Below are 27,558 nucleotides of genomic sequence, written 5' to 3'. Positions count from 1 at the left end.
ACTGAGTTCAAGTTGACCTGGATCATTTTAAAGTGCTTTTCATGTAAATGCTACAGTTAATGTCTGTCCCCACATAATTTCTTTCTAATGTTTGCAGCAGATGTGGAGTTGGCCTTACCAAAGTTGCTTGCTATTTTGACTTTTTCTCTAAGCTTTTCCTTTCCTGCCTTCCTTTCTTTTCTTCACAGAGTGAGATGCTGGTAGATAAGGATTTTATGCCCTGGTGTATGCTCCTTCTTCTTTCTCTCCATTGTTTTAAGTTATATCTTTTCTAAAACTAATTTACCATCTATAGAGCTTTTGCCTTATGGTTCCTTTTTGGTTTTCTAGTTTACATGGGCTAGTGAGCCTCAAACTTTAATGCTCGTCAGCATCACATGGAGGGCTTGTAAACACAGGTGAGGGACTCCTCAGAAACCTCCAGTTTCTGTCACAGTGGGTCTCAGGTGGGGCATGCAAATGAGTTTCAGACATGCTCTCAGGTGATGATCACAATAATCTTTGACCAAGAAGCATGCCTTGGGCACTGACCGGGACTATTGGTTTTGTCTGTCAGTTTTCTGCCCACCCCCAGAGGGTTGGGTTCTTCAGATTTTATTCATGCATGTTCTCTGGAAACTCTTTACTTTTTAATTATTTATAGACCAAGCTGCTAGCATAAGAGAACTCAGAAAATTACCTTATATTTTAATTGTGAAAGGGTTGGTTGCAGGAGGGGCAGATGTACAGCTTCTTGCCACTCTCGCTCCCTCATCCTCCAGTGAAGTCTTTTTTTGTTTGTTTGTTTGTTTGAGACTGAGTCTTACTGTGTTGCCCAGGCTGGAGTGCAGTGGTGTGATCTCGGCTCACTGCAACCTCTGCCTCACAGGTTCAAGCGATTCTTCTGCCTCAGCCTCCCAAGGTAGCTGGGATTACAGGCGCCTGCCACCATGCCTGACTAATTTTTGTATTTTTTTTTTTTTTTTTTTTTTTGAGACGGAGTCTCCCTCTGTTGCCCAGGCTGGAGTGCAGTGGCCAGATCTCAGCTCCCTGCAAGCTCCGCCTCTCTGGTTCACGCCATTCTCCTGCCTCAGCCTCCCGAGTAGCTGGGACTACAGGTGCCCGCCACCTCGCCCGGCTAGGAGACGGGGTTTCACCGGGTTAGCCAGGATGGTCTCAATCTCCTGACCTCGTGATCTGCCCGTCTCGGCCTCCCAAAGTGCTGGGATTAATTTTTGTATTTTTAGTAGAGATGGGGTTTCTCCATGTTAGACAGGCTAGTCTCTAACTCCTGACCTCAGGTAATCCACCCGCCTCGGCCCCCCAAAGTGCTGGAATTACAGGCATGAGCCACCACGCCCAGCACCCAGTGAAGTCTTTAACAGTAAGTCCCTCTGAGCCGAGAGCGATGTTTTCAGTCATTCTAAACACAGCATCATCTAGGAAGCCTTTTGAAAGGTGGTTGAGTTGGCCCTTGGCCCCTAAGTGAGACCAAGTCACTCTATTTTTAGTTTCCCCAGTTGCTTATAATATTCCTTTGACCCTTGTAACTTGCTTTCCTTTCCCCCATATGGCTTCCGTCATGGTCTCAAAGTTCTCAGCCCTCATTGGATTGGTATGCCGTGGTAATGCTTTTGTGGGCTAGGGGCAAAGTAGCATTTACAGATATACTGTGTACCTACTGAATGCTTAGGTGCTTTACATGTGTCATCTCATTCAACCTTGCCAACCCTGCACAATAAATGTAAGTATCCTCATTTTACAGATGCAGGAAACAAGGCTCTGAGATAAGTGAGCAAGTTTACAAGATATTGCAGTAGAGATTTAAACAGAGGTCTAATTGCAAAGCTAGAACTCTTTCAGTATTACCTGTCTTTGAGATAGCAGGAGTTGAGCATTGAGGATAGAAAATAAGTTAACCTGGATGTGGCATACTTCAAATTGCATTTAATGTCAGTTGTCAGAGTCGACAATATATTTGCCCATAAATAACAACCTGGGGTGTTCAAAATTGATTACAAGAATGATTGGAAACCAATAGAAAATAATAGAGTTCTGTACCTTTTTTTCTTGAATGAAAGAACCCTCCGGGTGCGGTGGCTCACACCTGTAATCCCAGCACTTTGGGAGGCCAAGGTGGGCAGATCATTTTAGGTCAGGAGTTCGAGACCAACCTGGCCAACATGGAGAAACCCCATCTCTACTAAAAGTACAAAAATTAGCCGGGCGTAGTGGCAGGCACCTGTAATCCCAGCTACTCGGGAGGCTGAGACAGGAGAATCGCTTGAACCCGGGAAGCAGAGGTTGCAGTGAACCGAGATCACGCCACTGCACTCCTAGGTGACACAGTGAGACTCCATCTTCAAAAAAAAAAAAATAAAAAGGCTGGGCATGGTGGCTCACGCCTGTAATCCCAGCACTGTGGGAGGCTGAGGCAGGCAGATCACGAGGTCAGGAGATTGAGACCATCCTGGCTAACATGGTAAAGCCCCACCTCTACTAAAAGTACAAAAAATTAGCTGAGTGTGGTGGCGGGTGCCTGTAGTCCCTCCAGTTACTCGGGACGCTGAGGCAGAAAAATCGCTTGAACCCAGGGGGCATAGCTTGCAGTGAGCCAAGATCACACCCCTGTGCTCCGGCCTGGGTGACAGAACGAGACTCTATTTCAAAAAAAAAAAAAAAAAAAAGAATCCATCCATGGATCTGGTACAAGTGACTTCATTCTCATTTTCTCCAATGCTAAAACCCAGGTAAAACAAGAATTGCAGGAAGTATGTGAAATCTGTGCAATAGTAGGATGTTTTTCAAGTAAAGCACTAGCGAAGTCATTGAGAGAACTTTGTCTTAATTTCCCTTCTGTCCATTTTTATCAAATGTAGAGGGAGACCATAGTGATAGGTCTCAGTTTTCTCATTTAGAAATAAAAGGAGTACAATGGAAATTTCTCCTCTTCCTTACTTGTCTGATGTGGGAATTAATAAATATTATGTGTAAAGTCCTTTGAGCACTCTGGAAGAAAGATTCTATGTAATTTTAGCATTATTCATGGTCCATTAGGCTCCTCAGGGTGTCACCAAGGAAGAGAGATTTTTGCCTTTTATCCCATATTTCACAGTATAAAAACAAGGTGTTTTTGTTGTTGTTTGTGACTGTGAAAATCTCCTGTAATTGTACCTGCAGAGGTTGCTCCTATCACAGAGCCCAGGGCACTGTTCTTTGGCAGCTCCTCCCGGAGCATCAGTTCCTGAGGAAGAGCAAGAGTGAAGCTTAGTGAAAATAGCTCCTGGCGCCTGTGAGGACATAGTACCTGCTCCACCCCAAACTCCGGCATCCCCCCACCTCCGTCATCTTCTGTGTCTCTCAACCTGTTGCATAACAGAATCACATACTGATTGACTCTTTTCCGTTTTCTTTTATCTTATGCTGATCCTATAGTTCATTGCTCTGAGATAACTCCAGAGGAGATCTGTGTCTCTTTCAGGCACCGGCACCTGTCCTATCCAGTTCCTCTCCTATAAAATATCTCCCATCCTTATCATGTTCCTATTGCTACAACTCTGCCTCATCTGAGGACTGTATAACAATGAATGTATTTCTGGTCATTCCATATTTGAAAATGGATAAATACTGTGTTGTATTTATTTATTTATTTATTTGAGACAGGGTTTCACTCTGTCACCCAGGCTGGATAAATGCTGTGCTGTTAGTATGTATATATGCATGTATGTATGTATGTATTTGAGACAGGGTTTCACTCTGTCACCCAGGCTGGAGTGTGGTAGCACACTCATAGCTCCTTTTAATTTTGAACTCTTGGGCTTAAGTAATCCTCCTAGGATTACAGGTGCATGTTACCACACCCAGCTAATTTTTCTTTTATTCTTACTTTTCTCCCTGTGTCACCCAGGCTGGTCTAGAACTCCTGGTCTCCTGCCTTGGCCTCCCTAAGTGCCAGGATTACAGGTGTGATCCACCACATCCAGCTTGACACTGTTTTGATTTACTAGTTGCTTTCTGTTCAGGGAGCAGTGGGTTCCTTCTTCGGCCTTAGGTTCTATATTCTTGGTCCTTCTGAGTCTTAGCCTGGGGTCCTGTGGTAGAGAAAGTTCAGGCCCAGAATTTTGTCTTCTAGTTAAATTGTAGGCTGAAAAATGAAGATAGAATTTAATTGCATATCCTGCCACGTAGCTCACCTTCCTGTGTTTCTGCTTTTGTATTCATTTATTTTGCAGCAGTGTGTTTAGCGTGCATCTTCATCTTTACAGTGTTGGGTAATTTGTTTATTTCTTTATCTGCTCTTTCTCACAGGGACTCCTGGTGAGCTTATTGTCAAATCTACTTCACTTAATAGTCTTCCTGAACTCTTTGTGTTATCGGAGTGATTTTTCCTTTTGCCGCTTGGCATTATATAACCCCTGAAATTAGGCTGGAGTGCTGTTGGGTCTTCCCTTTGGCTTGGAATCGGGCAGTGCTTGTACCTAGCCATGTCGCTCAGGAGCCCTCTGATGGGGCTTTATTTCTGTTTATCTCTCTCCCTCTTTTTTTTTTTTTTAAACTTACGTTGTATATCATTCTTTTCCAAGGTCTTTGTCCCTTCAACACTGCCAGACTGAAGCCACCAAAACACATACAATTCAGAACTGATCTGGGCTTGGGGCCAGCTTGACTGAGGAGACGGGAGCTCACATGGAAGTTAGTTTGTTTATTTAGGCTGTGACTTTCATAGTGTCTATCAGGCAGATGCCTACCTGCATGTTTAATATTTAGAAGTAAAATGGAAATTTCAAGTGGACCCTGGCTCTGCAGGAGGCATCCCTGACTATGAGCCCTTTTCTTTGTAACATGATTCTTTTCTCAAGTTACCATTTCTGTGCCTTTTTCTTTTCCCCCTTGTCCCGTTCCTACCACCCATTTTTCGTGGCCATTCATCTTCAGATATTTTCAATGGTAGCTCCCATTTACAACCTGGAGCTTTTTATGGCCTCTTTTCAGGAGTCTGGTCCCTAACAGGATTTTTTGTGTGTGATCTCAGTAAACAAAGAACGCGTGTATGTGTGTGTGTGTGGTGTGTGTGTGTAGGAAGCCTGCCATATTTCCTCTCTGCCCCACAGAAAATGTGTTTTCTGGAAGCCCTTTTGACACTGAAGTGAATGCCCACTGGCCCTCCCTTGTTGAATTCTCCTGAGGGGAGAGAGACAGGCCTTTATACTTGTTGTCATATCTTTTGTTTCTGCTGATTATACACAAAGTAAGTTGTAAATAGCTTTCTCACACGCCATGATTCCTTTGAGGTATGTATGTACAGGAGAGTAGTTACATACTCAGTCTCCTCTTGCCCTGGGGATTTCAGAGGGTCCCTTTTAAGGCCTCTGACTTCCTGTTACAGCACTAAGATAATGAAATTTACATCAGTTGTAGACAGTTATTCCATAATTAAACCTGTGGCATAATGTTTAGAAATATTAGCTGAACAGTTCACCTTTTTTTTTTTTTTTTAAGTTAAATGATTTTATTACTTTAAAAGCAACATATGCAATCATACAAAAAGAATAAAAGTTAAGTACCTGTCATCTTAATCACTGTGAGCATTTTGGAAAATCTTTGTAGAACTTTGTACTATATAGTATGTCATTAAAACAGGCACTAGATGCTAGGACAGAGGAAAAGTGGATAAAATGGAATTCCCCAAATCAGTTTAAAATTAAATAATGGTTAGACACACCCCATATTTTATTATCCTAATTTGCAATAGAGTGATAATAAGGAGTGAGACAACTGATACCTGATTTTTCTTCAGTCATTTTTTGATTGCTTATAGCTGGCTAACTTCAGAGGCTTCTAAATCAAAAGGTGGAATGAGATGTACTAAATTACAACTAATTAGGTTATCAACTTTTGTCTCTTTTGTATCTTCCTTAGTATGTTTTGAATTCAGGAAGAGAGATGATTTGCCTCTCCATGCTGAAACATTTCCCTAACTGATGATGCTGATTGTGGTGGATGGGGGAGAGTGTGGTATATTTTTAGACTGTGAACCCTTCAGTGAACTTCGCGAACCAATTTTGATTTGAATCTCTAGTTCCTCATTTTTCAGAATATGGGAGTCCACTTCAAAGATTCTTATGGGTATATTTTTCTGCTCAGAAATCCTAGCACTCTAAGTTTGAAAATGTACCCACTTCCCTACTAGCTCCTTTTTGTGATTATGATTGTTGAAACATACTGGTAGTTTGCCACCGTTTCCTCCCAACTTACTCACAGAACTTTATGTTTTCTCTTAGAAACTGTGTATTTCTAAGTGTCTCAAGTTGTAATTGCATGTAATTTTAGTTGTTTAACTTTCTCCTTCCCTCTTGAGAATGTTTATAAAGTGCATTCTGTGACTGTGAAGATAAAAAGAACTAGAAACTTAGTGTTTGTGACGTGGTCAAATAATCTTAAGGTAAGTAGGAATTTGTTTTGTGTATGTGAGATCGGATGAGGTTTACACTTAATTTGCAGTATATGGCTTACTGAATCTGCCTTTGTTAAGTCACATTGATTGAGGTTTTATAAGAAGGTTTTGGGGGGATTCATTTTGATTTGGAATCTTGTAAGGTTAATTTTTTTCTTTTCCCTTCTGTTGCTCCCTGGGGAGAATTACTGTTGCAGAACTCATTAGTGGCCCTCCATATGTCAACTGAGGGGTAGATTCAGCATTATTTCTATGTGTGACCCAACACAAATGCACAGTGTCCCCGTTCTTGCTGCCCCATTTCTTTCTCATTCCTCAGTTAAGAGGATAAATTCCCTTTTTTGTTGCTTGTGTTGTCCTAGACCAAGGAGCAAGTAGTAGGTCTTGATTTCTGTTAGCACCTTTTTCCCTTTGTTGTCTTCTTTGTAATTTCTTTCATATGAAACATCAACAAATACCTCTAGAATGGATGTCACTAAATGTAGTTATTACATGTTTTTTTTTTTTTTAATTAACTTCCTTGAAATGTATTCTCAACCTTTCTTTGCTTTCTCATTTCTTAAGTTTGAATCCAGGCTTTGCAACTTAATAACATGTGACTCTGAGCTAGTTATTTACCTACTCAAAGCCTCAGTTTTTTTGTTTGTCGACTGGAGATGCTCATACTCCGTAAGAGTGTTGAGAGGAAAATGAGGGTTAATCTACACGTAGGATGCCCACATAGTGACTGGCACATTGGCCTCCATGTGTGAAATTCTTGGGTAAAGAGTGGTTATAAACTTCAAAGACAGATGACACTCTGTCCATTTTACCTTATGAGCCTAGTAAAGAACAAAAGACTTGGAAAGAATGAGAGAACTGGACCTAAAAATGTTTGAAGCGTTGACTGAGTGTGGGTTGTTTTTTTTTTTTTTTTCCAGTGATATTCACTAGTGAACTTGCAAGGTGAGGTATACTGAACATTGTTTAAGTTTGAATGAATGTACTGATTTTTGGGTGAAAAGAAAGAGGGAAGAACCTTCTAAGCTAACATGCATGGCTGAAAACTGATGTCTGTACAATGCAAATTGATTAGCACAGATGATTTTAATTGGAGTTTTAAAAAAGTCAAACTAAACAAAACAGAGGAGTGCTTTTATAGGGGAAGAAGACAAAGGTGAGATGATGCTTAGTTGATGTATTGAGTTTAGGGACATATAGACAGTTATATGATTAGTGAGGGTAGTATAAGTCTGGAAATAATGAGGAACAGTTAGAAATTTTTAAAAAGCAGAAAACATGTTTAGGTGGAATCTAAAACCTTGTTTAATCTTAAAAAATCTGAAATGAAATAAGCAAGGGACAGTAGGCAGTATTTAGGGATGGTATTGACTAATTATAATAGCTTAGTTTTGAAAAAGGGATTTTAGTGGCTTTCAGTGTAGAATTTTAAATATAATGTTCATTAAGTTTTAACCTTGTTTTTTTATTATTAGGACAGATATATAAAACAAAGTTTTTAAACTTAAAGATAACATGTTTAAATGACTATTAATAATAAATATTGATAAATAGAAGTCTGCCTGTGCTAGCCTATACCAGGAACAGGAAAAATAAATTTGAATACATATTTTAAGAATGTAAAGGAACTTAAGCATTGTAGAATGTATTGTTTTAATTCCTACATAAGAAAACTAAAGGAAAGAGGAAAAGAAAAAATTTTTGTTACCAATGTGAAACAGAAATTATCTCTTTTGGTCTTTTCCCCTTCCTGCATTTCCTTCCTTCTTTCCCCTTCCTCCTGTCTGTGGATGTTTATTAGGTGCCTACTGTGTGCTGCATGCTGTGAATACAAGGAGGAACAAAATTTATGTTGCTTTTTTCTTCTTGGAATTTACCTTCTGGTAGTTAATAAACTTTGTTATATGGTGTTCACTATATATTTGACATACTAAGTGTCACATACATGTCAAGCCACGATGACCCATTGTAGACCCGCAGTTGGGATTTCCTCTCTCAGCCTGGGTCAGGTGTGACTGTGCAGTTCTCAGCAGCCTTCATACACAGCATCTAATGTGGCTGTATTCCCTCAGGTTCCATTGGCATGTACTGGCAGAGTGCTGGGGGCAGACTTCTGCCCAAACCTGGAGGAGCCAGACCACAGGCTGGAAGTCCAGGTTGGAGTCTTAACTGTTTTCTCAGCTGGGGGTGGTGTGACAGAAACTGTGGTCCTGGAAAGCCATTTGGGTATATCAGTGCCATCAGGAAAAGACAACCATTGAGACAGGTGTGAAGAGGGACTACTGTAGCGTGTGCGCAGCCAAAGGTCCTTTTCAGGACGAGTTGTCTGTAACTGTAGATCATTTGTTTGTTCAGTCAAGAAATATATACATACTGCAGTAAGTACATGGTCTCTGAAGGTTGACTACCTAGAGTTGACACAAGTTGCTGTGAGACCTTTAGCAAGTCACTTAATTTAAGTGAGCCTTAGTTTTCCGATCTGTAAGATGGAGATGTACCATACAAGGTGATTATGAGAATTTAAAGGACCTAACATATATTCAGCAGTTAGTACAGGACCTGCCACATAATAGGTACCCAGTAAATATCAGCTTTCACCTTCTAAGACTTTTATTATCATGTGCTAAGGACTGTGCTAGGCACTTGGGGATATATGTGAGTAAGTCATGCTTCCTACAATATGGTCTCCTGGCTCAGGAGAATAGCAGCCCTTCAACTAGGTGCTTATCAGAAAAGTAGGACTTAATGATAAATATCTTCTTCATGGGTTGGAAGATATGTCCTGTGGTGTAATAGGAGTATATTAGCAAAGTACTTTTTTTGGTGAAACTGTTGAATTGAAATTCAGTTCATTTTGTGTGGTCTTGAGACATTAGAAGTGGTTTGGTGTATTGCAAATTAAAAATGTAAATATGACATTTTGGCTAAAGGCATGCCTCCATTTCCATGTACCTTATAATATTTAAGGAATGTGTGTACCAATGCAAAGATGCAGTCTGAAGTTTCAACATGGATAGCATTCCCTAGCATGAGGAAACTCATACTTTTTTTTTTAGAACCTCCATTTGGCCTCATTTTCTAAATTTTCAGGCTTATAAGATGAGCATAGTGAGCTTAGTTTTAAAACATTTGTACTGATTTAGAACCACAAATGAGAAAAGAGAACCATTTAAAAAATGGAGTTCTACACAGTGAGAATGAGGGTGGAAGTGGTGGTTGGAGGAGGTTTCAGTTTTTATGGTACCAAAGAGTATGCCATCTCTAGCACACCTGCTCTTGGCCTAGGGAAGACCACCTGAGCTCTGCTGTGCCCCAAACTGGTACTGTCTGGGTGGTGTATGGCTGTGATATAACAGAAAAGCAGGTGGGACACATATGAGACACGATCATGTATTTCCTAGTTCTAGAAAGCTAACAGCTTGTGTGTGACACGCAAATGCAGAGTGATGGAAGACTTTTTGTGGAGAGTAGTCTGATCCTTGACCTTTTTTGGGTAGGACGAGTGATGTTCTTCGAACACATCACCTGGAATGGTCTGTCATGGGTGATTGTTGGAAATCTGTTTTTAAACCTTGAGTTACAGTGAAAAGAAAAATGGGTTTTGCAGATGTGAGTGTGTGAGATAAAACTGGAAAAAAAAAACCTATTGAGTACATTGACATACTACGGGAGAAAATGGAGAAAATGTTGTATTTACAAGTTAAAGTAACATTCTGGTTGTAGATAAACCAGATTGTGGGCTTGATAGTTCAGCAAGGACCTTGCAAAAAAAGACCAAGTTCCTGGACAAAGTAATGAAAGTGGTATTATTGGATTCCTCATTGCGGAACATCATTTTGGTGGACTGCGTGGAAATACTGAATCTGTTAAAAGATGATCAACTATGGAGAGTTGGTCAAGTAGCTGGGACCCACTTGAAGCATTTATTCCTCTCTTCTTTTTCCTCTGCCTTCCTAAATATGACTTTTGCACATTTTAGAAATACCTAGTACATATCCATATTATGTCCGTCATAATAAACTTGATGCTTAATATACTTTTCACCAGCTATCTATTTCAGGAGTATTTTTTAGCTTAGACTGTTTTCATTCTTGCCATGGCATGTGTCCTCGTCGTTTTTAAATTTTTTCCTAGAGAATGAGCCATTTCTTATTGTTCAGCACAGCTTTATACTCTAGGGAACTCACTATAGGACTTGCCAGTCATCTCCTCCTCCTGCTTGTATCATAGGGTTTCCCCCAGGGCTAGGCATTACCATCACTAGAGGATTTGCTGTTTGGCCTCTTGATTCTGAGAATAACCTCCCATACACCTCAATTTAGGAGCAACGGTTTGTTTATATTCCTTCTTAGAAAGGATTTTTGTTTAGACATACAGCCCTCAAATCTGGTTTACTTTTATATTGTAGCTGACATAGGTTCTCATGACTGGTGGAGCCCCTTTCTGCTCTTTGCCTTCTTCCTTTTAAACCTTTACCTTTTATTCCTAAAATTTCAGATTTCTTAGCAGCTTTATTTTTCAATAATCCCAAGATCCCCTACTCTGTTATGAATGTATCTTTGGTTTTGAATGACTGTCATCCTTCAAGTCTGTGCCTGACTTGACTTTTGCAAGGGCGTCTGCTGTGTTTTGTGTTAATATTGCTTGATTCAGAAAAATAACTGGAAATCAAGATTTTGATTCTCTAACTTTGTTTATTTTCCCCAGTGGCTTTTGAAGTGGATACTCCAGTTTGGGAGGTTAACTGATGAATAGTAGCGAAGAATTACACTCTTATGCAATCATCTTCTAAGAAATGGTTATTCTAATTTAAAGTCTACTTAATTGCTGATATTTTACTTTTATCAGAGAAAAGTTACCCTGTTAGTTCAGTTGTGCCTCATGTATTAAGTTGTTACATTTGGCTCAGCACAGTTCTTTCCTTGGTTGGGAATTCAAGATGTGAGGTTTGACTCGGTATTTTTCAACGCTGAAGTGCTTAGAAAATTAGAGTAAATAATGAACCAATATTTCGGTACTAGATTAGACACAATTTACTGTGATGTTTTATAAACCACAGACTTCTTTCTTCTGTGAATGCGTGAAGGATCACTTTTTTTCCAGACATACTGGGGTGCAAGTGTAAATTTCCATAAAATTTAAATGAGGTGCTTCCTGTAATTAATGAACAATTGTGGCTGCTCTCTGGTCTGCATTGTAATTAACCGTGATCAGGCTTGTTTAGTGATGACACTGTTCCTGTAATAATTTGACAAGCTACTGTGAATTTGCCAGGTTATTAAACAACCTGCAGCATTCTCTTCTGGAATCACGGGGATGAGCTCGGCTGCTGCTGCTAGTTAAATGCAGCATAAGGGGGAACCAAAAGCTGCTCATCGAAGTCTGTCGATCACTATGAACAGATTTAAATTCCTATGATGTTGGAGAAGTTAATTACTTTTGTATAGGGTGTCTTGAAAACTTTTTATTACATGATAAACCTACTGGGGCAAAGCTGGTCATGTTTATGAACTCACAATGAATCCAGCAAATTTTCTATATTTTTTAACACCAGTATGAACTAAACAAAATCTGAAGTTCCCCTTACCACCTTATTAAATAGGTATAACTTATTTTTTTAAAAAAAGGTTGTTTCCTTCACAGATACATCCACAACATCCCCCCAAATATAAGTTCACTCTCTCTCTTTTTTTTCTGTTCCAAATAGATGACCTTGTGCTAAACAAAGTCGTGTTGCAGGTAGAGCAGTCTAAGTGGACCAGTAGCCTTATATCCTTGGTCACCAGTGCACCGGTCCCCCAACCCCCTCTTTCAGGTTCAGATCTGTTCAAAACGTTACTGTCTAGTTACTGTGGTGTCTTTCATTCAGATTCTGTTTATTGACTAAACCGCAAGGATTCCTGCCCAAAGTACCAGGCGGTCTATGCTTGACTGATTTTGATTTTCTAACATCAGCCCTGGGGTTTATTTGAAAAATGTACATACACTGCAGCTTTAACAAGTCAAGTGACTGCATGTTTTTGACCATGGAGTAGAGTATATCTGAAGATCATTAAATTTAGTGGGGGAAGGGAGGGGTAGAGAATAAGTGTAGTAGTCATTGTACCATTGCAGAGTGAGTGAGTGTGTGTGTGTGTGTTTGTGTGTGTGTGACACATGGTTTTTGTCTTTTCATCTTCTCCAAGAGCCAGAAAGTTTCCTGCAGTTCTCTTTCCAGCTATTGACAAATGATTGCCAGATGTGAGATCTTTGCAGTGCTCTTTCCCTCAGCAAACCTGCAGCGATGGGATATTTGATTCTCCCTTGCCCATTTCATCTCCTTTCCACATCTGCCAGGGACACACAAGCAATACATCCCTACATGAGAGTTTAAAGTTTATTCAGCTCCTTTTTCCCCTCCGATAAAATGTTTGGAGACAACAGAATGAGGTCCATATGACTCTCTCCTGACTTCACCGTATGAAATTAATTGTTTATTTTACTTATCTACCTCTCAGTAATTGAAGTATTTCATTTTAGTTTCGGTCCATGGAAAATTTGACGTTACTCTGGGAGTGCTAAGAGTTTCCTATTGTCTGCTTGCTGCAAGTATGCCACCATCTCAGCTTCCCTTTGAGTGCCTCAATTCTGATAAAAACTAGACTGTTTCTTAGGACTTCCCAGTAAAGTAATTTTAATCAACAGCTGTCAAAATACTAATTATGGAGTGTCTGGTAAAATTCAGTAGTCATTTAGAATTGAAAAAGCCACCTAAGAGGGAGAAAATTCAACTTGTTGGGTTTGATTGGTTTACTCTGTGTTTATATCCATTGTCAAAATTCATATGGATGAGGCTCTAGTTTTAATCACAAGTAGCTTAAAAAGAGAAAGTACACTGAGTTTTGGAGGAATCTGAAGTTAGCCTGTGTAGGCCACACACATAATCACTAACATGCACAGAAGCCTTTTGCATCTGCTTGGAATCTGTATTGATACTGAATTTTTTTTTCTCATCTCAGTTTGAAAATATTTTCCAAAATGCCCTTATAGCTCATGTTCATACTATAGGGTGGGCTGACACAGGTGGCCTGTCTGTTTTCCTATTACACTTTTTGGCAAATGGAAAGGCCCCTTATTCCCTGAATAAGATCAACTTTTTTTTTTTTTTTGAAACATTTAAAAAATAATCCATAAAATGTCTGCCACATGTTCTCTAGTTTATGGAAATGTTTTCTAAATTAGACTTGTGGAATTGGATTCTTATTGTGAAAGTATTAGTGTGTTTACTATTTCTGCTACCTTCTTAGCTGCCTGCGATTATGTGAATTTATATTTTTATATGAAATTTGAATGAGGAATATAATTACTATTTCTGAATTCCTGCACTGAGAAAAAATTTTTTCTTATTAAAGGAGGTAAATGATTATACCCACATCAGAATCAACATAGAAAAAGTGTGAAGTCTGTTTTTCAATATTTTCTTTAAAAAATTAACAAAACAATAATGACAAACAAACCTAACAAGAACAACAACAAAAGCCCCTGAAAAGATTAAATCCTCCTAAACCGAAGTAAATGGCGGAAAACCATTTACCACAAGTTGCCAAAATGTTGTATGTTTCTATTGGAAGTTTTTACTGAGTAGGATAGAAGATAATCACAGCCGAACAGGAGGACAGTGATTTCAAACTGTTTACCCTTAAAAACAAGATGAAGATCATGACGGAGGGGTTAAGTTTAAAAAACACTCCCCCTATGCAAAACAAAATTACTAAGAACCAAACAGATCCCTGTGGAAAAGTTTATATGATTATTGTTCTGACTTTCCCTGAGTACTGACGCCATGGTAGGCACTCAGTGGATGCCAGTGGTGGAAGGTGGAGGCAAAGAGCCCTTTCATAAAACAACAAGGTTAGGAACTCCTCTGGCAGGAGCCAAGTTCCTCCGAGTTTAGATCACTTCACATAATTTGCCCTCGCTAATGCATTTGCTGGTTTCTCATGCCTTCCTGCCTTTTCCTCTCCATGGTTACTCTGGGAGACAGAGAGGTGCTAAGCAATGGAGGTGTCATCCGGCCCGCGCACCTAGGGAACGTCCTTCAGAGGACGACTTGTCACCAGCCGTCAAAGAAGAGAGTGGCTTTGTGGTCTCTGAACATCTGGCAGCGCTGCACAGGAAGCTGAGGGGGTGTCATTAATTGTGATGAAATAATTTAAACCATCAGGAATAAATGAGGCTGTTAAGCTAAGTTCAGATTCCATTTGCCATGCACATGTGTCTAGCAGCCTGTGTGCAGTTAAAAAAAATTGAATTATATTAGCTCATGAGTAGAAGTGAAACAGATACTGTAAATGAAACAAGTTGCTGTATAGTGATGACATCGTGTTGAACCATTTCACAGAGTTACAGTTTGTAGGATCAGTATATCAAAAGCGGTATATTATTTAATGAATTTTTATATAAAACATTCTTACGGTATTGAATATAGTAAGGACCAGTGGTTTATGGGTATGTAGAGAGGATGTGTAGGTGGATGGGTGGAAAGAAGCAAGCCACCAGGTAAAGGTGCAGTGGGGTGGGTGGGAGGTGCTTTGCCAGGCTGAATTGAGGCACAGTGTACCTTTCTATAGAGTCTGGCTGTGATTGCAATATTAGGTGCCCTTGCTCTGCATACATAGTGCAGCTTGGAGGACAATTTCTCTCTGATGACCAACTATGAATGTTCCTTTGAGAGCTTCTGACACTTTGGGCACATCCATGTTGTTTTCTTGCTATTAAAAACAACCATCTTGGGTGATAGAAGATTACTCCTCAAGCAAGGGAACATATTTATAAGGCTTTGCACAATCAGTGAACACTGATTTTGATTGTAATTTTCAGGCACTATGGAAGGAGACATCCCCAAGTCCTTTACAAAGGAAAGACTGTCGGGTTTGGAATGTCAGGACAACTCTGAGGTTTTGTGCACTAAACGGAGCAATGGTGTGTAGGTTCCAAAGTATATTTGTAAAATAAAAGCCATTCCTTTACACACAAGTGGAGCTTTCAAGCTTGAACTTTTATGTAAAAATAATCATGGAAATTTGAAAAAAAAAAAAAAAAAGAGAGAGACCGTTACTGTTTAGGTACAGAAAGAATTTTTAAAAAATTACTGGAGAGGTAATCCCTCTGTCAGAAAACACATACATGGCCAGGCGCGGTGGCTCATGCCTGTAATCCCAGCACTTTGGGAGGTGGGCAGATTGCCTGAGCTCAGGAGCTCGAGACCACCCTCGGCAACATGGTGAAACCTTGTCTCTAATTTTAAAAAAATACAGAAAATTAGCTGGGCATAGTGGCACGTGCCTGTAATCCCATCTACTTGGGAGACTAAGGCATGAGAATTGGGAGGTGGAGGCTGCAGTGAGCCAAGATTGCACCACTGCACTCCAGCCTGGGCGACAGAGCAACACTCTGTCTCAAAAATAGAAAAAAAAAAAAGAAAAAGAAAGAAAACAGATAGAAGTGATGGTCTGGAACTTGGGCAAGCTTTGGACAAGAGTTGTTTTGCTAAAAATATTTTATCTCCCTTTGCCCCTTCATCCCTCCCTTACCTTATTGCCTGCTGTTTTCACTGTCACGTGCTGCCTTTTTTCTTCCTCCTGTCTCTCCATTTTCTCTTTTCCTTTCCATTATTCTCACTTTTATTTTGCATCCTCTTATTTTTGTTACAATTGATTCTCATCCTCTACCCTCACAGAAAGTGAACTGCAATTCCATTTTCATTTATAATGTTGGTTTTCCTGCTGCTAGTTCAAAGATTGATATCTACAATTACTTAGTTTGTAAAATTATAAAATTTAGGTTACATTTTTGCATAAAGTTGTGTGACCATTGGTGAATTATTTAAAAGAAAGCAATTGAACCTTGATTAAGCTTTTTAAAAGGAATGCAGAATACTCATTGAGTTATCCTCTTCCCTGGACCTGAATGAAATTGTTGGTGAAAGTCAACTAGAAGTTTGTGGCTCTGGGTTACCCTCTCGCTTCTTACTCTGGACACAGGAGGAAGACATTCTGGTTGAAACACTTGTGTTTCCTCTAACTTTAGACATGTTTGAAGTTGAATAGAATGACCAGTAGTCAGGATGTTGCTACTCTGTGTGTGTGTGTGTGTGTGTGTGTGTGTCTGTGTGTGTCTGTGTTTGAGACAAAGTCTAGCTTTGTCGCCCAGGCTGGAGGGCAGTGGCACGATCTTGGCTCACTGCAACCTCTACCTCCCAGGTTCGAGCGATTCTCCTGCCTCAGCCTCCCGAGTAGCTGGGACTATGGGCATGTACCACCATGCCCAGTTAATTTTTGTATTTTTAGTAGAGACGGGGTTTCACAATGTTGGCTGGGCTGGTCTCGAACTCTTGATCTCAAGTAATCCGCCAGCCTCAGCCACCCAAAGTGCTGGGATTATAGGTGTGAGCCAACGTGCCTGGCCATGTGTGTTTTTATCTTTAAATTTTATTTTAGTTGATGGATATTATAGAAAGATGAGTTCTTCAGCCTATCTCTTGGCACTGTTGGACAGACTGAAGGAGATTGTGCCTGTGTATTAGCTTTCGGCTAGTAGTGAATACATTGTTGTTACTGTGTAAATTACTTTTACTAGCTTCTGGTGGCCAAGCAGATAAAAATTATAATTTTTTCTGAAATTTTCACATATCTTGAAAAATTAAATATTTTTCACCTAAAAACATTTTTATAATTTTTCCCTAGAATAAAGAATCTAAAGTGAACACAGAACATTTTTTAACAAGATAACTATGTTTTTCTTTCTATCTTTCTTAATTCGCATTCTGTAATACATTTGTTTCTCAAACAAATAAGAAAATGATGATGTATTCAACAATGACTTGTGCTTTCTTTCAGAAGTGTGTTAGTAAATATTTACAGGGAAAAAAACAGTTTCATGAACTTACTTTTTTTTTCTCCTCCCTTGTTCTTACTTCGGTGTGGTGTGAACTGGATGCCCCTACATATTTTCGAGACTTTATTCTGCTGCTGCTGTTAACTTAGCATCTAGTTAGGCAGCATTAAATTTGTGAGTTCCTGTGTCTCAGGTTCTGTATTTCACATACATTGTGGATTAAGTAAACTTTGGTCGAATGGCCTGAGAACTTAACTACATTTCTACATTCTTTCTCAATACCAATATTTCTGTGAGAGATTTTGGACAACCGACTTAACATAAGTTGTTCATGTTGGCAACTGCCAGTACTAATGTAAGAAGTATTAAATAAGATACTTATGTTTATGTATGTTCCTAAGCCATAGCAGCTTCATAGAAGAAGGAAACAATAGAGAAAAACAAAATATTTTAATTCTTGGCTTAAATAGAATTATGCATTTGTATTTGGGTGTGTGACTATGCATGGATTTGGTATGTACATACACACATGTCATATATATATGTATATATCCTTATTTTTATATGTTTATAAGAATAACTAGTGATATTCTGTTCAAATATTTTGTTGGAGTTAGTCATAATTAGTAATTTAAGAGCACACATTCCCCCCTACATGTACACAAAAGAAAAAGAAAAATTCTTTTGTTTGAGTAGATAATGGAAGCTCAAGATGTGTTTTCAATTCTTTAGGATCAGTATTTTTTCATATGTTTTTGAAATTAAAAGCTGGAATTGATTGATTGAGACAGAGTCTCGCTTTGTCGCCCAGGCTGGAGCGCAGTGGCGCAATCTCAGCTCACTGCAACCTCTGCCTCCCGGGTTCAAGTGATTCTCCTGCCTCAGCCTCCTAAGTAAGTAGCTGGGATTACAGGTGCGTGCTACCACACCCAGCTAATTTTTGTATTTTAAAATACAAAATTTCACATGGATAACTGAGATTCACCACGTTGGCCAGACTGGTCTCAAACTCCTGACCTCAAGTGATTGACCTGTCTCAGCTTCCCTAAGTGCTGGGATTACAGCCCGGCCAAAGCTGGAAATTACTTCAGTTATGTAACCTAGTATCTTTACAGATTTGGAAACTGAGGCAGAGAACTTTTAAGACTTAACTAAAATCACGTAGTTAGTAACACACTCTTCATTGCTAATGTGTCAGTCTTTAAGATACTATTTACTAGGTTTTATTCCTTTAGAGTTTAACAAGTATTATATAACAGTATTCTGAATTTTTTCTTTTCATCAAAAATTAGGCCAGGCATAGTGGCTCATGCCTTGAATCCCCACATTTTGGAAGGTGGCAGGGTGGGCAGATCACTTGAGCCCAGGAGTTCAAGAGCAGCGTGGGCAACATGGCAAAAGGCTGGTTCTACTAAAAATAAAAATACAAAAATTAACTGGGTGTGGTGACATGTGCTTGTAGTCGCAGCTATTCTGAAGGCTGAGGCGGGAGGATCACTTGAGACCAGAGGCAGAGGTTGTGGTGAGTCGATATCACAGTACCACACCACTGAACTCCAGCCTGGGTGACACAGTGAGACTTAAAAAAATAAAAAAATAAAAAAATTAACTCTTTAGTCCTTGTTTTGTATAATCCAAGGGGACATAAATGAAGGCTGTAAGTATCAGTTAGACCTCAGTAAAGGTGGGGAAAAGGTGAAGAAACATGCGAGGAGGCCACATTTTTAGGCACTGTAGTAGTTGTCTTGGCAGGTTTCACTATGAAAATAGCAGATCTTCCTGCACCGTGTGTGAAATGTGCTAACTTGATGCTAAGAAATGGAATATTGTGGTCTTGCTTTTATTTTTTCCCTTCTACTTTTCTAGTGTCAGGTAGTTTAGAATTTAGGTGTTGTTCAAATGCTGATTCTTACACTTTTAAGTATCAGAAATATTCCCATCTAATAATCTGTTTCAAAACTGCCATTATAGACAACTGAATAATGGAATTGCCCAAGAACATAAAAGTGTAAATCTTTAATGTTCATCGAGTGCCAGTGGAGAGCTTCAAGGAGCATATACACAGACCAACTCCCCTTGAAATCAATGTTATATAAACCATATTTAAGTGCCTTTTTGGGTATGGTACTGTGTTTGCATCTTAAAAGAAGTGAGCTAAATAGATAGGGTCTTTGCCCTCTAGGAGTTTATAATCAAAAACAGATAATATAACTGACATCTGTTATTGTATTAAAGTCCTACAAGTAAACATTGATTAGATCCAGAAATAAAATTTTGATATCAAAGACAAGTAAAATACTTTTTGCTTGCCTGATTAAATAAGTAAACACACATCTTCATCCCTACACTTGAGACTCTCCATGAGAGTTGTATAATGACTAAACTAAAATAATCATGACACCAGGATACTCCTTTAGGTGGTTATTTTTTTTAGGGATTTTAAAAGAGTGCTGGCATTAATGTGATGTCACTGATGGTGTATTATAAGTGGGTCTGGATTCAGAGATATTTTTGTCTTTCTGGCTAGGAAATTGGGATGAGATTAATTTTCCTCCATCTCTGGAATTTCTTTATTTCTAACTATTCAATGGTAGTACTTGGTGTTGTAAACCAGCATTCTAGAGGACAGTTTAAAAATGTTATCCAGACCCTCACCGTGATTAGAAATCATATTTTTTAAAAATTAGCTGTCCCCTAAGCCTCTGGGAACTACATTAAAACAAAGATGAGGATATAAAATTGATGCTGTAATGAGATTAACTTATATATCTAAAAGGCTTTGAGTGGAATATTAGTCCGAAAAGGGAGGTTCAGAACTTTGGAATGAACAGTTCGAGTTGTACGTTTGAGTAAAGCTATACCAACTAAAATTAAATGTAAAATGTTGGCAAGAGAGATAGGTATTAAGTTTGATAAAATATTTTCTTTCTGCATGCTTTAATTTTAGTGCAAGGTATTACAACAGTCACTTCATTTTTTAAGTGTAGGGGAACTAAAACAGCAACATTGGGGAGACTAAACATGAACCCATCTCAAAGTTCAACACATTAAAAAAATGGCTGTCCGTACTGCAGTGTAGGTGTCTGGCTGTGTAAATTAAAGCATGTGGATGCAGAAATTAATTAGAACAGTCAAAGATATAAATCAGACTTATTTGGTACACTGATGAAATGAGCATTGTTTATAAGATTATCTTGTTATTTAATCTCTTCTGTATAAACCTGGCTGGTTAGCCTTATGAAGTAATAATACAATTAATGTGATGTGATGAAGGTATACTTTTGCTCAGTACAGGCCTGATCCTGCAGATCTTTCTTGACTGGGACTTGTGTATATAGAAGACCATAAGAACTGGAAATTTTAATTAGCAAGAATGCCTCCACCTCTCAGTTGTGGGTTTTTTTTTTTTTTTTTTTTAAATCTCAGAATGTTCCCTGGGATTTTTATTCTTTCTGAACCATTCATCTACTCACTCCGGAAGAATGAACTGCTTTCAGATGTTATTTCCTCAAAACTGTGCAAAGTTCATCATAAGAGCTATCTGCTGTCCTCCAGCTATATTGTGCTATGCTACTGGGTCTCAAATAGAAAGTTTTACTTATAAATGAAGCCATTAGGAATTTCTTGAATAAACAAAGGTTTTCCCCCTTTGATATGCGAAGGAATTTTGTTTATAATTATTAGTCATATAAGTCTATGTATAATACATGCAAGCATCATTCGTTATCTTTTATATGAGAATGCACTCCCGTCACCTAAAGAGCAGAAAACAGATACACTAAAATAAAACAAAATTAAAAACCCCCAAAAATCTAAACAGGGATTCCAGCTCGTAGGAAAATTGTCAGTGTCATTATTTACTGTTTAATTCAGAACTTTTGGTTAATGTTGTTTACCCTGCTTTCTTTCCCTGTCTGTATTCCTTTGACTCTGTGAAGCTGGTTTCTTTATGTCCCCAAATGAGAACTTTGTTTTTGGAAAGTAAAAGATGTAGATTTTATTCACCTTGCTCTTAGATAGATTCACTACTCCATGATGTTCTCTTATTTAACAGAATTTGGCGACAGTGTCCAATAACGTAACTAATAAATTGTAGGAAAGAAAATGTCACATGTAATCTCTCTTGTAAAACCTTTTATGAATGGAGCCTGATGGCTGAAGTTTGTTGTTCCTACTTAATCTCATAAAGAGAATAGATTTAGAATAATGTTCTTTTAGGATTAGGCATAGGGTAATTAGGAGTGTGATATGATAAAATTGTAATTGTGATTTCATTTTGTCCTGAACAGTTAGGATTTTTTGCTCTGGATTGGTCTATAGTTGATGTTAAACGTTTTCAATGTGACATGTCAGATATTTGGATGTATTATTTTAAAGATCTTTTGTCTCATCTTCATAGGAGTGCCCCAGATCTCCCTGTTTCACCTGTGATTATCTATGATGCCATAGCAACACCCCTGGCTGTTAGCAGAGTATGTATTATTTCTGTGGTTTTGTGAATCAGTAACCACTAAAAGATTTGTGACCAATCACCCATGAATGATTTGTTCAGAGTTTGCTTAATGAGAGAAACTGTGGCGTAAGACAACCTCACAATGTATGTACACAGATATATTTTCACTGTTACACTTGGCTCCGTTCTAGATTATGCAACTTGTATTTTCAGTCATTGTTGAGCTATGTAGATATATTTGATGGAGTTTGGGTCTGTTTTCTGTAAGCCTTTCAGAACAGTACTTGTCAAACCAGTATTAAAACTGGGATCTGCTGACTGGAGCTCAGGCATATGGTGAAACAAGATGCCTTCTGGGTTGAAGATGTGACTAACGGTGGGCCAACTGTTCTCCTTTACTTGCCGACCAGAGCCTGCTTCTCAAATCTAATGGGAGGCAGGCTTCAATGAGCTGAGTAAACAGTATGAGCTCCATGTCCAGTTTCTATTTTGGAAGTAATACATAGGACCAGAGCTGATATAGTCTAATTTTCTGTCAAACAGAACCCCTGGTGGTAAAGGTAAAGGCTGATTTGGGATAAAGGCACTGTACAGAGATTCTCTCCTGAGTTTGGCTTTTCCGTGGGCTGCCTGTTCTTTTGGGTGTGAAAGGCTAGATGTGTTCTCCAGCCTTTCTGCACTTACCTAGTTCTTTTCGTTTTTCACTTATCCTTTCCTTTTTGCTGTTATTTCAGTGCTTCACCTTTTCCTTCATTTTGATACAATCACATATTATTTTATCCATACATTTTAGGATGTCTTTTAGGAGGAGCTGATATAATGTGGGCTCTTCTGCAAACAGTTGAGACAGTGACTTGCATGAAGGCATTTTGTTTAGGGAGGATCCTAGAGTAGAAATGAAGGACCAGGGAAAACCAACACAAAGATGAATTACTGAGATGATCAGTGCCCCATTGGCTCTCATTTCCATTGATCCGTGTGGCCGTCTGAGCATGAACTTCCCACACTTTTGGCTTGTGCATGTGCATCTTCAAGTTGTCAGGACGCATGACTCAGGTGGGGCAAGCTCAGGGGAAGGTGCTAATTAGCCATCAACGGGGGAAGTTGGTTCATGCGGCTAGAACAAGAGACGGCTAGAACAAGAGACGTGACAGAGAGGATTTTTAAGTAGTCCAAGGAACCCATACATGGTTTTTGGTTTTGCTCTAAAAGCATAGAGAGCTCTGGAGTATTTGATGTTCTGAATTTCTCTTTTCTTGCATTTGTTGTAGTGTACTTCTCAGGTGAGTTCAGGTATACCTTTACCATCATTTTGTTATTTGAAGGGATTGTTTGCATTTCCTTCAATAATTTTGTCTTACCTCTTGGAACATTTGGTTGTTCACCATTAGGACCAGAATGATCTAGAATAGGCAGTGCATTTCCCTTTTATTGACACAAGTCTACTGCTTTATCCACACTAAAGCATAAAACATTTATATCCTATGTCCTTGATTTTGGAGTGGGACAAAGTTGTCAGCTATTCAGCCACTCTTAACATTCTTCTTAAATTGGCTGGATACAATGGCTCATGCTGGTAATCCCAGCACTTTGGGAGGCAGAGGTGGGAAGATGACTTGAGCCCAGAAGTTCAAGGTAACAGTGAACTATGATTGCACTCTGCATTCCAGCCTGGGCGACAGAGCGAGACCTTGTCTCTAATATATTTTACTTATATTTATATACTATATATATTCTAAATTGAGTTATTTAGCAAAATTCTGCCACAAGGTAATTTGTCTCTTTTCAGATGTTCAAAAGTAGACCCAAATCTTTACTGGGAGTTTCCAATGGTCCTAGGAACCCCAATAGGTATAGTTAATACTTCTATCAAACCATGGCATATGATAGATTAGTGAAGATTTAGAGAAGAGTGTAAGGAAAAAGTAAAAGTAGTACCCAGTGGGATCGAAACATTATGCATGCTTTCAGTACTTATTTGATAGAATAATCTGTTTCAGAAACCAACTTCTAACAAAAGCAGTTGAATTACACAATTATTATATGTTTTTAAATTGTAGTTACATGTTTTTATTGGAGTCATGGTCCACAAATTATAAGGTTAGCTATTATCATGGATCACGCAGAGGAGATGAAACCACATCAAAGTTTCCTACCATCCACTCTAAGCTGCAGTTAAAGTTTCTAACACGTTTTGCTTCTTATAAGTGGATGAGCTGATCTTGATTTCTTTTTTTGTGGTATCTGATTTCTTTTCTTTCTTTTTGTTTCTGTTTAAAGAAATGTGTACTGCTTATAGAAATGGTAATTTAAGCAGGTAGAGAAGAAGAAGTTCTCTATTTGTACAGGTACATGGAAGGAACATCTTGCAAATGCATGACATAGTATCTCACATACTTTAATTCCCTCAATAAATTATTATATTTTAAAGGTAAAAGACCAGGACAGAGAAACAACAGAGGGGCTGATTCTACTAAGAATTTGTAACTGTTATAATACTCTCAATCAATTGGGAGTTGCTGTCTAGTGAGATGTGCATCTGATTTGCTCTTTTGCTCCAATTCAGAATAGCCAGTACTGTTTCAATAAAGGAAAATTTTAGTTTACTCTGCTAAACCTTTATCTTGATCTGAGGGAGTTGGATAGTTGGATTATTTGAGGTTAACATACCTTAGCACCTTTAGGGCAAAATGTAACCTAGGGGTGTGATAGAATATGAGATCTAGAGGATAAGGAGTTTTAGATTCTAAGGAAAATTACTCCCTTAGTAGGCTCTTCAGGAACAATTTTCTATCTTGTGGTTAGTCACTTTCAATATATGGCAATTGCTTTCCATTATATTCTCGGGCTCCAATCAATATGTACAATATTATGCAACTTATAGTTACATTATAACCAAAATATGTCAAATGTGGTTTCTGAGTGGCTGATTTACAGTAAGTCTTCCTCTGTCCCCAAAGTGGGTATTATGACTAATTCAAACTTTCATACACCAAAGCAATTTTTTTCATATGAAAATCGTGTGTCTTGGGGGGTGGGGTCTGTAGAGAAAGAAGGAACAGTAAAGCACTGCGTCAACTTACTCACATAGAGATTGATCCATTGTCATCTCCTTTGCATCTCATGGATTGTTGTGAATTATTTGCTCACCCTGGGAGAGACGTGCTCTGAATTATAATAATTTAAAATCTGTGAATCTATTAAAACCATATTTGTAGCTCTAAAAAAATTGATATTCACTGGGCAGTTTGCCCAACAAGAGAAAGTCAAAGAGATTACACACTTACCCTAAGTAACAGCAGCCACCCTGCCAATTCTTCCTTTGAAAGAATACAGCAGACCCACATTATACATCTGTGGATAAGGGGAGACAAGAAAAGAACTCAATATATCAAAATCAGAAAGTAAATTCCACAATAATGGCTACAATAATGTTTCAGGATGGTATTTTAGCGTAGGCCTAGTCATTGAACTGATCATAGCTTAGAGGGGTTTAAAATTGTTTAAAGTACATCCTGACGTTGTTAAGTATGTTTACAACTCTCACTTGAAATCAGAATATTCACTCGTGTGGTATACCCTGAGATCACATCGGAGAATGACAGTGACTGCATTGTTTGGTGGAAAAAGTGAGGCCCAGAGTGTCACAATGGCACACTGTGGTCACACATGGTCTTCTGATTTCTCATCTAAAGGTCTTTTCATTGGATACTTAATTAACACATCGAGCTCCCACGGTGTGCCAGGGGCTGGCAGTGTAAAGATGTGTAAGAAGAAGCTAGGCGCAGTGGCTTGTGACTACAGTCTCAGCTACTCAGGAGGCTGAGGCAGGAGGATCTCTTCCAGATGAGCCTGGGCAACACAGTGAGGTCTCCTTTCTTTGGAAGAAAAACAAGGTGCATAACAATAAGCTGGTGTTTCCATGGGAGCTTTGCTAAATGTGATGTTCCCGAAGGACAGGTTTGGTCCTGTTTATCTATCAGGTCTCAGCACTTACCATTGTGCCTGGCACTTAGTAGGAACGTACCTAATAATTGCTTCATGTGATAAATGGCAGTCTTTGTGCCATGGAATCACAGAGAACAGGAAAACCACGGAAGAATTTAAAAGGGGGATGGAGTTTTAGTTGAGTTCTTGAATAGTGTTTTGGGGTGCAAATAGAGTGGAGAATAGGCAAGCCCACCTAGAAGATGCTCTCCTTGAGGGCAAGAATAAAGTTGTGTTGATCTTTGTATATCCTGGTATCTAGCATAGTGCCCCATACATAGTAGGTCCTCAAAACATATGCTATATTGTTTTCTCTGTATGAACTTGAACTATACCTTTCTTAACTTTCATATTACGAATGTGGTAAATGTCTTGGTTTCAAAACATTTCTTGTTTGATTATATCTAAATAATTTATGCTAGAGGGAAAACAAAATGCTGTCAAAAGACTATCTCATTTAATGTAATTATGTCAGTAAGAATTTGAAAGTATTATTTGCTCAGATAATCCTCACTTTCTGATAATTGGAAATCTACTTTCTTGGTCTGTTGAGGATGACCACCTCAAATTACTACATTTGGCAGTAAGTAGAGAGTCCCACTGTTAATTTTCAATTAACTACAACGTTGATTATCTTGTCAGTAACTATACTTTAGTTGTTTTTACTACCTAATCTCAGTTGAGGAGAGCGTGGAACCAACAAGAGCTTGATTGTGGATTTTATTCTTGTATAGGCCGGTTAGATTCGCAAAAGGAAAAACTCCTTGAGTAAACATAGACAGCACTCTAAATGTTGGTTAGCTGTTAAATAAATAGATGCTATTATTACAAAAGAGGACGTGGCTAAAGAAGGTAGATCATCGCATCTCATTACCATTTGGATAAACAACCAAAGCATGTATTCTAGTGACAGTGCTTTTGTAACATCTGTGTGTGTGTGTGCATGTGTGTGTGTGTGTGTGAGTGATGTGTGCTTTTCTGAAATTAGTATTTAGGTTTTTAGTGGAAATAGGAAGCCTACAGTGTTCTTTATTGGTTTTACATTTTTTCAGAGTGTGGTATCACTCTAGTACTAGTTCATAGAGTTCATAAATATTTGAATTTATATGTGAATTTTTAAACTGTAGACTCAAGCAGAAAAAAATCAAAATATATCAGGCAAGTAAAATGTTCAGGTTGAATAATGCTAATTACATTTAAGTGAATTAGCACTTCCTCAAAACATGAAAAATTTGTTAAGAATATATTGCTGGCCGGGCGCGGTGGCTCAAGCCTGTAATCCCAGCACTTTGGGAGGCCGAGACGGGCGGATCACGAGGTCAGGAGATCAAGACCATCCTGGCTAACCCGGTGAAACCCCGTCTCTACTAAAAAATACAAAAATCTAGCCGGGCGAGGTGGCGGGCGCCTGTAGTCCCAGCTACTCGGGAGGCTGAGGCAGGAGAATGGCGTGAACCCGGGAGGCGGAGCTTGCAGTGAGCTGAGATCCGGCCACTGCACTCCAGCCTGGGCGACAGAGCGAAACTCCGCCTCAAAAAAAAAAAAAAAAAAAAAAAAAAAAAGAATATATTGCTTCAAAATGTGTGTGCATCTGGCTTTGTATAGATTAGCGTAGGTTACATTTCAGATGGGCGGCAAAACAGATACATTTGCTGTTTAGACACCATGTTTAAACCAGGAAAACAGATCTGCTGGATGTGTGTTGAGATTTTAGCTCCAGAATCACCCAATGAGTCTCAGTAATGAAAGCTGACCTATGGTTTCTTGAAAGATGTTTTCACTTAATTGCCAAGATAGCTTAGATGTTATT

At 38.8% G+C, this 27,558-nt stretch overlaps 1 protein-coding gene across 10 annotated transcripts in view; it reads left to right on the top strand.

Annotated features, from left to right (window-relative positions):
* BNC2 (basonuclin zinc finger protein 2) overlaps positions 1-27,558 on the top strand; it is a 454,964-nt gene that overhangs the window by 179,346 nt on the left and 248,060 nt on the right. For 7 of the 10 annotated variants that reach the window (XM_073021623.1, XM_073021622.1, XM_073021620.1 and 4 more), the window contains one exon: positions 8,506-8,589. The exons of the other annotated variants lie outside the window; for them this stretch is intronic. In XM_073021623.1, the coding sequence (XP_072877724.1) occupies positions 8,506-8,589 (84 nt within the window). The remainder of the gene's footprint in view (positions 1-8,505; positions 8,590-27,558) is intronic. 10 annotated transcript variants of the gene reach the window in all.

This window comes from Chlorocebus sabaeus, chromosome 12 (genome assembly GCF_047675955.1).
Source record: "Chlorocebus sabaeus isolate Y175 chromosome 12, mChlSab1.0.hap1, whole genome shotgun sequence".
Taxonomy (NCBI): Eukaryota; Metazoa; Chordata; class Mammalia; order Primates; family Cercopithecidae; genus Chlorocebus; species Chlorocebus sabaeus.
This window is presented reverse-complemented; position numbering and strand designations above follow the sequence as displayed.